General features: G+C 39.9%; 1 protein-coding gene across 3 annotated transcripts in view; it reads right to left on the bottom strand.

Annotated features, from left to right (window-relative positions):
* Positions 1 to 9,792, bottom strand: part of brd10 (bromodomain containing 10) — a 26,392-nt gene extending 16,600 nt beyond the window's left edge. For 2 of the 3 annotated variants that reach the window (XR_015519763.1, XM_087300457.1), the window contains exons 1-6: positions 9,455 to 9,792; positions 8,640 to 9,257; positions 7,936 to 8,121; positions 3,674 to 4,079; positions 848 to 1,169; positions 520 to 757 (exon numbers count right to left, since the gene is read on the bottom strand). Coding sequence is in view for 1 of the 3 variants with exons in the window: in XM_087300457.1 (XP_087156583.1) it covers positions 520 to 757; positions 848 to 1,169; positions 3,674 to 4,079; positions 7,936 to 8,121; positions 8,640 to 9,151 (1,664 nt within the window). In the remaining 2 variants the exon portion in view is untranslated. Of the gene's footprint in view, positions 1 to 519; positions 758 to 847; positions 1,170 to 3,673; positions 4,080 to 7,935; positions 8,122 to 8,639; positions 9,258 to 9,454 lie in introns of those variants that run through there. The other variant, XM_087300458.1, reaches the window with a different exon arrangement.
* Between the last annotated feature and the right edge of the window lie 985 nt (positions 9,793 to 10,777).

The raw sequence follows: 10,777 nt of genomic DNA, 5'->3' as shown, positions 1-10,777 counted from the left end.
CCGGTTTAGCCGGCAGCTAGCTCTCTGCAACCCTCACATGGTCGCCCACTGAAGCTAAGCAGGGCTGAGCCTGGTCAGTGCCTGGATGGGAGACCACATGGGAACACTAGGTTGCTGTCGGAAGTGGTGTTAGTGAGGCCAGCAGAGGGCGCCCAACCTGCGGTCTGTGTGGGTCCTAATGCCCCAGTATAGTGACGGGGACGCTATACTGCTCAGTGAGCGCCGTCTTCCAGATGAGATGTTAAACCGAGGTCGTTAAAAACCCAAATCTGCCCACTGGCCTCTGTCCATCATGGCCTCCTAATAGATATCTGCGCGGGACTAAATCTTGAATCCCGCCAGGTTTTAGCCCAAACCTGACCGCTCCCGCTTATATTCATACATCTACATTTATATGGGGACTGTTTGTACATGATAATCGCAGTTTTGCTCAACAACGTTTGTGATTGCAACTCATTTACGATCCTTATAATATCATAGTAAAATCTTCAGCAAATGTTGACACCAGCAGAAGCCTACCTGTGGCAGTTCAGAGCCGGAGAGACGCCTTTATAGCAGTTTTCCCCCACTCTGAAACACGGCTCGCACTCGTCTTCATCCTCCTCTTTTTCCTCCTTAAATCTCTCTCTGGATCGCTGGGAATCTTCTGGGCACCACGAGACCAAGATGGAGGAGCTTCTCTGATTTGGATCTTCTCCATCGCTGAGAGAATCTTCTTTAATGTCCCATGAGCTTTCATTCTCCACCTTTAATCCATCTGTACACACAAACACAAAATAAATGGTCCTGCACATGCGCAAATAACAACAGAATTCTCATTTGTGTTAGTAACACTCCAGTGACTGACCGCTGGGTTCCTGCGCTGTCCTCCTGACGCTGATATCCGGTAGTGGCAGCTCCACAGCTCCGCAGGGACTCTGGCGGTAGATCCTTAGGTCGGCTCCGCAGAAGTGTGGGAAGTGGATGTAAGCGTTCTCCTGCTCGTCATAGCCCAGGATGGACTCTCTGCACTCGTGTATGGGCTGGCCGAGTACGGCGTCCTGAACATCCTTCTGCGTCTCATAAACGTGATCACACAAACCCTTGAGGAGCCAGACGCGCTTCTTGAAGGATAACAGGTGGAACGGCGTCTCCTCAAGCGGATTCACATACCCCAGGGTCCAGAAGAACTGGCGGCACAGCAGGGGCATTTTAGCGAAACAGAACTTAAACTGAGACCATTGGTCAAAACATTTCTTGTCAATATAGACCTTTAAAAATGTCATGATCTTCCAGAAATGCCATGGTATTGTTGAAATGTAATGGTATTCCAGAAATGTCATGGTATTCCTTAAATGCTATGCTATTCCAGAAATGCCACAATATTTAGGAGACTCCATGACATTCCAGAAATTAATAAAATGTCATATTCCAGAAAATCCCTAAATTTTTAGAAATGTCATGATATTTCCAAACATTCTAGAATATTCCAGACATATACTACTCAAGAAATGTCATGATATTCTAGAAATTGGTGATATGTTATGATATTCCATGATATCCCAGAAATGTCATTATCTTCCCGAAATTCTAGAATATTCCAGAAATTTGTGAAATGCAATATTTCCAAAAATTCTATGCTATTCCAGAAATTCCAGAAAAATGTATATTCTAGAAAGACCATGATATTGCAGAAATGTCATAACAGAAATTTGTGAATTTTCATGCTATTCTAGAAATGTCATGATAATCCAGATCTTTGTGAAATGTTATGATATTCCAGAAATGCCATGGTATTGCCGAAATGTAATAATATTCAAGAAATGTCACAATATTTAAGAGACTATAACATTACAGAAATTACAGAAACTCTATGATATTCCAGAAATCTCATGATAATCCAGAAATTTGTGAAATGTTAAGATATTCCATGATATCCCAGAAATGTCATTATCCTCCAGAAATTCCAGAAATGTCATGACATTCCAGAAACATTATGATAATCAAGAAACTTCAAAAATGTCATGCTATTTTTGAAATGTTACAATATTCTATCAATTCCAGAAATGCCATGGTATCGAAGAGATGTCATGGTATTCCAGAAATTCTAGAAATGTCATGATATTCCGGAAATGTCATGCTATTCAAGAAACTCCATGACATTACAGAAACTCAATGACATTCCAGAAATGCTATATTTCAGAAATTCCTGAAATGTCATATTCCTGAAATTACATAAATTTCCAGAAATGTCATGACATTCGAGATACGTCATATTTTAGAAATGTCATGGTATTCTATAAACTCCCGAAACTTCATGATATTCCAGAAATTCGTCAAATTTCATGTTTCCAAAAGTTTTATGATATTCCAGAAATGGCATGCTGTTCTAAAGATGTCATGATATTAAAGAAATTCTAGAAATGTCATGATATTCCAGAAATAGCATGATTTTCCAGAAATGTAATTCTATTCCAGAAATGTCAAATCTAAGAGACTCTATGATATTCCAGCAATTCCATGACATTCCAAAAATGGCATACTATTCTAAAAATGTCATGCTAATCCAGAAATTTGTGAAATGTTATATTCAATGATATCCCAGAAATGTCTTTATCTACCAGAAATTCCAGAATAATCTAGAAATGTCATGATATTCCAGAAATGCCATGGTATGGAAAAATATCATGATATTCCAGAAATGCCATATAAATTCAGAATTGTCACGATATTCCAGAAATTCCATAACATTACAGAAATTCCATATTCTAGAAATGCCACGATATTCCGAAAATTTATAAAATGTCATTATATTCCAGAAATGCCATGGTACTGCAGAAATTTAATTATATTCCAAAAAATATCACGATATTTAGGAGACTCCATGAGATTAGAGAAATTCCAGAAATTCTATGACATTCTAGAAATGTCATGATATTTCAGAAATTTGTGAAATGTTATGATATTGCTTGATATCCCAGAAATGTCATTATGCTCCAGAAATTCTAGAAATGTCATGACATTTTAGAAATTTAGATAATATTCTATAAATTCCAGAAATTTAATGATATTCCAGAAATTCCAGAAATGTCATGATATTCCAGAAATTTTAGAAATGTCATGATATTTTAGAAATATAGATATTCAATAAATTCCAGAAATGTCATTATATTCCAGAAATTCTAGGAATGTCATGATATTGCAGAAATATGCAAAATATTCTATAAATTCCAGAAACTTAATGATATTGCAGAAATTTGTATAATGTCATTATATTCTAGAAATGTCATGCTATTCCACAAATTCCAGAAATGTCATGCTATTCAAGAAACTCAATGACATTCCATATTATTTCAGAAATGTGATGATATTAAAGAAACTCCATGACATTACAGAACTCCCATATTTTAGAGAATCCAGAAATGTAATATTTCCAAAAATTATACAATAATCCAAAAATACCATGATATTCCAGAAATTCCTGTATTGCATGATATTCCAGAAATGTCATTGCAGAAATTCATGAAATGTTTTAACAGTCTAAAATTTTGTGAACTGTCAAGATATTAAAAAAATTTTATGATATTCCAGAATTTTCTGAAATGTTACTGCATTCCATAAATGTCATGATATTGCAGAAACTCCATGTTTCCTGTCTGAACCTCTTTAAAAAAAAGCACAGAACTCCACTAACCGTGCGGCAGAGCCCCAGTTGTTCAGCGGCACGCTCATCATCTCGGCCCACAGAGGAGTACCAGGCCTGTACACGGCGGCGCAGCTCGCTCTCCCAGCGGCGATAAGGCATTGGCGGGCGGCGGTGGACACTGGACCTCCTCTGCGGCGGGCACAGCAGAGACGTCATCAGTCTGGCCAGGAACACACTGCAGCGCGGCATCAGCAGACAGCGCTCCAGCTCGTAAAACACAATCTCCGGCAGGTTCAGCGCTCTCTGGGCCAGGCACAGGAAGTGGCCGATGGCAGGAAGTTCCCACATGCTGGAGACGGGATGCGGTTCTGCAAGAGAAAGTAAAGACGTCTCCCAGTCTTCAAGATCCTTCAGCGATGCCTCCTCTGCCTCCTTGCGCTCCTGATCACGCTGCCTGGAGGACATAGACATGGCACACAAACATTTCACTTATTCATTTTCAGCTCAGTCCCTTACTCATCTGGGGTCACCACAGCGGAATGAACCGCCAACTTATCCAGCATATGTTTTACACAGCGGATACCCTTCCAGCTGCAACCCATCACTGGGAAACATCCATACACACTCATACACTATGCTACAGCTGGGCGATATTGCAAAAAAAATGATCACGATAATTTTTTCATATCAGTCGATATCGATATTTATCACGATAAATGTAAAATCTTTATATCGATCAATTATTTAAGGTTTTCAGCATGCCAATGGCTTTGTGCAGATGATTTAACACATTTAGGGAAATGTTTTAGCTGTCTGACAATATAAATAATGAAATAATAAACAAAAGAACAATCTTAATTCAGAATTTTCTTGCTCAAGTTTTCAACAACCAAAGACATTACCTACAAATCATTGGATATTATTGTTCAACATCAGAAAAAAAAAATAAACCCGATTTGGAACAACGTGAGTTTTTATTATTATTATTATATTATTATTAAACTCTCCTTTCAGTGGTGAGTATGGTGAATTTAGGGTGAAATATACTTTAATGTATTTTATTTAGGGATGTTAATGATTACTTAAACTATTGATTGTCGATAACGCTTTAATTGATAGACCTTATCGATAAATAATTAAGCATGGACATGTAAAGGTTAGTTCTGCTTTGCGCTGTGAGACGCATCCATGCGCTACATCATCAAGTGTGTGCAGTTTACCTTACTTATGCTGTCACTTTCTTGAAATCCCATATTGCGGGATGCACAAACCCTTGTTATGCGCATATCTCCGATATATCCGCGCGTGTTTAACCAAATTTGTCTGACAGACTAGCACGTAGGGTTGTAACGGTATGAATTTTTCACGGTATGATAATCGTCTAAAACAATACCACGGTTTGACGGTTTTGCGGTATACGGTATGTTACAAATGTTACAAAATAATAGAACAGTGAAGCAAATTTGACTTTTTCCAAATAATATATTTTTAGTTACTATAAACAACACCACTTACAATGAACAAATAAAAAATAAGAAAATAATAAATAATGTGTCAAAGTCCAAATAAAGTCCAAATAAACATGGTGCAAATCCTCAGTAAAAAATAGATATAAATATTTACTATACTATAAATAGTTACATAACGAAACTAGATTCAATATGGAACATCCTTAGGTTTTATGTGCCAGCATGGATATGGTTGTCTGTGGATATGGATTTGGATATGGTTGTCTGCAATGCAGACAAACAGCTGCATCTTCATTTGCGTCTTTTGAAAACAGCAAGAGCAGCAGTTCGTCTTTGCTGTGTCACTGTTTTGTCATGTTTCTGTGCTGCTGTGCATGCAAAAGTACTTAGTATGAGAATTATTTCATGCAAAACTTTTTTTTTTTTTGCGTTTTATTTAGCCGCGCATAAATGTATGCCTATCTCTCATTCCGTGTTGTTCAAAAAGCTCATTGTTGGTCCACAAACAAAAGCGAAACCTATGCTTATTGGTTGTGATATAGCGAGTTTGAACCAATCTGGGCATGGAGGAGGGACAATGCATCAATGTATCATGTCTGATTTGTCCGGAGACACAGTGACGAGCGTTTCTTTGTCAAATCAGCGTTGTCAAATGTTGATGACGTAACCGCACTGATTCCGGAGCCTCTGAAAGTCCGCGAATGTTATGTGATACAACACTGGAAAGCTGAGATTCTCTTCTTTATGCCAATCTTTGAATTGTATGAATCGGATCAGCGGATCAAAAGTTATTAAACATTTAAGAGCAATACTTATTTTTAGCCGCGGGCGGCTGTCTCGGTCTTTAAGGGTTAAAACCGTTGATATGCAATTGTTCATGGTATGATAATCGTGCACGTTCAAATCGTGGTAAACCGCCATACCGGTATATTGTTACAACCCTACTAGCACGAATAGGTCTATGCAGACTCTCAATTTACAAATCACGCATCACAACGAAAACATGCGGGGAGCCAGCCGGGGAGCCTCTCCATTTACACAGCCAGCTTCTGAGCTATATCCGAGTTTATTCTTCCGAGGTAACCCAAGAAATCTATCAGTGCTGCGAAAAGACTGTCCAGTTCATGCTGCTCACACCGCGCTTAGTTAATGAATTAAAATGAAACCGTGAAAATAGTTTGATGGACTGTTTTGGCGCTAAAGCATATCGCGGGCTTGTGTTAAAGCGCTTCACCTCAGATGTTATTCGTTCCTCTTGTTTATGCTGTAGATATCTGACCAACAAAATATACATCAAAATTAAGCTACACATTATACAAAACAAAATTCGTTACAACAAGATACATTTTCAAGGAAATACGTTTATATTTATTTAGTTTGTGTCCGCCTTAAACAACTGCGGGTGGATGATGCTTCGCTCCGTGGGAAAGAAAAGCTGTTGCTGTTGTAAATGTCTGTCATATATTTGCTGCATTTTTAATATGTCATTATTTTAAAGATTATGTCTTGAGCATCTGATTTCGCCTCAGTGATTATGTCCTTTAAATATATGAAGGCTGGTTCTCGATGAGAGACAATAGTGGTATTACAGATTTCAAAACAAATATTTTAATATTAAATAGGAAGCATAAGCTTGACAACAAAAGATCTTATTATTGTCTTAACAAATGCCCTTAAATGATGCAGCCTGTAGTTTACAGCAACATCAAGTGTTCATTGAGATGTGTTTGGGATTGTGTCCTCTGTCATGTCTTTTGTCGGTCTTTTCGGGGGGTTTTTCTCGTATGGCACGGCTTTCGAAAATGATGACATGAGGCTCTGCTGGGTAGCTGCGCTGGTTTACTAACACTTGTTTATGTCTGTACTTTCTTAGCCTCTTCATAAGGGGGGTCTTGTTTTACATGGTGAAACAGGTCGTGGTGTTGCCTGCTGTTGCTGACACGAGTCGTCAAAGCAGTTTGCGGTGCACGTTGCTCTGTTTTGTGTCCGATAGCGAAAAACTAAGTAGCTCATGAAGTCTAGTGACGTTTCTTGTCTACAGTGTCTGTGACTCTGACCTTTTTTACCTTATTTCTTTCTTACTCCTTTCAGTGCAACGAACACTGTATGGCTGTAAACTTGTACAGCGTGCGGCATCCGGAAGGGCAGGCTGCAAAATGCTTGCGCAACGTTACGCATAGTGCGTAAATATTATCGAGCAATTATCGAACTGTCATTATCGATTTATCGAAAAATTTAATATCGTGATAATTATCGATATCGAATTATCGCCCAGCCCTACACTACGCACAACACTTATAGACCGAACGCTATTGTCAATATCAATAATACTCCTCCCTGACATGAGTTTGAACATGTGCAATCGTTGCTAAGTAATGCATAGTGAACCGTCTGTGTCTCTTGTTTTCAAAATAAGAGTCCCACTTACATAGCCAAGTTAAATAAGCTTAAAAATAACTAACAGAAGAAGATGATCATTGTTGTCTCACTAGGAAACATTGTGGCTTAGCAAACACAGTCTGAGGCTTGAATATTAATGATCCCAAAAACATATAAGACTGTGTGTGTGTGTGTGTGTGTGTGTGTGTGTGTGTGTTTGTGTGTGTGTGTGTGTGTTTTAACATATCAGTCTGTGTTTTGGCTAGTGATCTGATAATGTGGCTGCTTGTCAGGTCCAGGAGAACAACCTAAAGTACATGCAAATGATGTGAGTGTAACCTGTGAGTCACGCAACAGTCTGCTTTGTGTTCTGATTGGCCTTTTGTCTACCGGGGTTTTACACTCATGGAATTTAAATATGTACAAGTGTGTGTAGGTGTGTGTCTGTGTGTGTGTGTGTACCTCCTGTGTTCTCGTGCTTTCTGCAGCTCCTCCATTCTGAGCGCCTGCACCATGATGGACTCGCTGCTGCACACACTGACTCTGCAGCGCCGCCGTCTGGAGCTCGAACACACTGCCGTTTTCTGCTGCTCGGAGCCGAAGCGGCCCCTGGAGGTCACCCACAGAGCGGTTCTCTCCCGCAGCGGCCTGAAAACAGACAATCAGAGGGACTCGTCAGATAAAACTGAGCTTTCTGGAGATCGTTATTGCCTTTATTTTTATTTTTTCACCGTATTTTCTCTAATATTTATTCTTCTGGAGAAAGTCTTAAGCAGTTTTTATTTGATTTAACCTCATTTTAAGCTCAATATTATTCACGCCTTCAGCAATATTAGTGTTGGATTGTCTCCAGAACAAACCACTGTTATACAATGACTTGCCTAATTACCCTAACTTTACCCTAATTACCCTAGTGAAGCCTTTAAATGTCACTTTAAGCTGTATAGAAGTGTCTTGAAGAATATCTAGTCTAATATTATTTACTGTCATCATGATGAAGAGGAAATAAATCAGTTATTAGAGATGAGTTATTAACACTGTTATGATTAGAAATGTGCTGGAGAAACCTGCACATTGGGGAAATTGGGGAAATATTATAACGGAGGGCTAATAATTCAGAGTTCAACTGCACAATTTAGATTTAAGCAAGAGTTAAATCTCCTCACCTGGGCAGCAGCGTCAGCTTTTGCTCCAGAATAGTCTCCAGCTTCTGAGCCTGTTTGGAGATCCAGTGGTTGACCCCGTGAAAGCGGTAGCAGTTCTCCAGCATCAGTCTGAAATCAGCCACGAACGCGGTGATGGACTCATACTCGCGCTTCACGAATTTATCATCCATCGTTCTGAAGCTCATGTGTGCGCCGGGGCCGATGGGGCGCCAGAACGGGGCCGTGGTGGACTTATGCTTCTCAGAAAGAAAGCTCTGGAATATTCTGTGTGCCTGCTGGACCTCAGGTTTCAGATCCTCCTCTGCTTCGCTTTCATCACAGTGTGATTCCGAGTTCTCGCGCTCTGATTGGTCGGATAAACCATTACACAGTGGCTCTGTGGCCTCCAGACACCCAGAATTCAGTGTGCAGGAGGTCAAGGTCAAGCGGTGGTTCAGGTTCATGTCCTGAACAGCATGCGGCCTGGATTGACATGCGTGTCCGCTGTCGCTGGGGTCCGAATGGAGCTTCATTCTCCTGCCGTGATGCTGAGAGCCTCGCTCACCTGCGCAGGTAACTCCAGCATCATCTGTCAATCACTGTCAGCCTGTCGTCACTCATCGCTTGTCCAAATGGAGACTAAAATCAGAACAAAATTTATTTCATTTTTAATGCAAGCGAGCATCTGATGTATGTAAACACACTTATTATAATCACAATAAATTAATAATCAAACTAAATAAATGTCTACAAATTTAAAAGAAATACAGTGGAACTCATCTTAACTACATTAATATGTCATTAACATACTGTTTTATGGGTTTGTGCAACATTACCAGAGAGCTGTGCTGTGTTTTCTTGAACATGAAATCGTCCGCTGTAGGCCGCAGAGCAGCGGCCTGGAGTTCAGTCTCACACCCGGGAAGGCTCACTTGAGCCGCGCTGCTGCCGCTCTCTGTCCCGCGGGCCGCTGAAGCTCATAGTTCCAGAGTGTCGCGATCGGTCAATGAATCCAAATGAACACCGCAGAGCAGCTGTTTTCGGTAGTTTTCCACCGTTACGAAAGTAAAAGTGTGCGTGTTTGAAAGAAATGAGCTACGGTGAAAAGCGCGTTATAGAGGATGACATGAACGAGTCGCGCGACATTCACTCAATCAGCGGGAGCGCGCTCTCTGTGCGCGCGTGCCCGCGTGGGCTGAAAAAACAAAACAAAACTTTCTGTTTGTTTACAGGTCCCCTACAAAGGCAGCATTACATCACATATATATTCATTATATCTCGCTTGTGCTCCCGGACAAAAGCAAGATGTTGTGAATCTTCCAGATTCCTTTAAGATGTACTTCCTTCAGAGAAACACTCTTAAAGAATTTACTTCCTCCAGAGTAAAACAAGTCCCACAGTTCTGAGATTATTTCAGCTTTCTCCTGTTATTAATGACCAAATTAAACCACAAACAGAAAATAAACTGTCTGTTGTTGTTGTAGTGATGTTTTAAATTAACTGCTTGTCATATTTTGTTTTGTTAAACATTTCAATTAAAACTTTTTACACATTTAAATGGTTTATTTATATTTAATTTTGTGCATTGTAATATTATTTCTATTAGTTTGGTATTCTGGAATGTCGTGATATTTTCAGGACACATTTAAGATCCAATATAATCATAAAAATACCCTAAAAAGAAAATAAAGTGTGTTTTCCTCACACACTCTACAGTAATAATATTCATCATTCATTCATTTTCTTTTCAGATTAGTCCCTTTATTAATCTGGGGTCACCACAGCGGAATGAACCGCCAACTTATCCAGCGTTTTACGCAGCCCATCTCTGGGAAACATCCATACACACTCATACACCGGACAATTTAGCGTACCCAATTCACCAGCACCGCATGTGTTTGGACTGTGGGGGAAACCGGAGCACCCAAAGGAAACCCACACCAACACGGGGAGAACATGCAAACTCCACACTGAAACACCAACTGACCCAGCCGAGGCTCGAACCAGAGACCTTCTTGCTGTGAGGCGACAGCACTACCTACTGTGCGACTGCGTTACACTACAGCAGCAATATAATCCAGCATACTTTTCATTTTAATGATGATGGTATGTATAAATAGAGAGAGAGAGACATTTTAAGTCCAAAGCAGAGATGCCCC

This window comes from Danio rerio, chromosome 21 (genome assembly GCF_052040795.2).
Source record: "Danio rerio strain M-AB ecotype USA chromosome 21, GRCz13ab, whole genome shotgun sequence".
NCBI lineage: Eukaryota > Metazoa > Chordata > Actinopteri > Cypriniformes > Danionidae > Danio > Danio rerio.
This window is presented reverse-complemented; position numbering and strand designations above follow the sequence as displayed.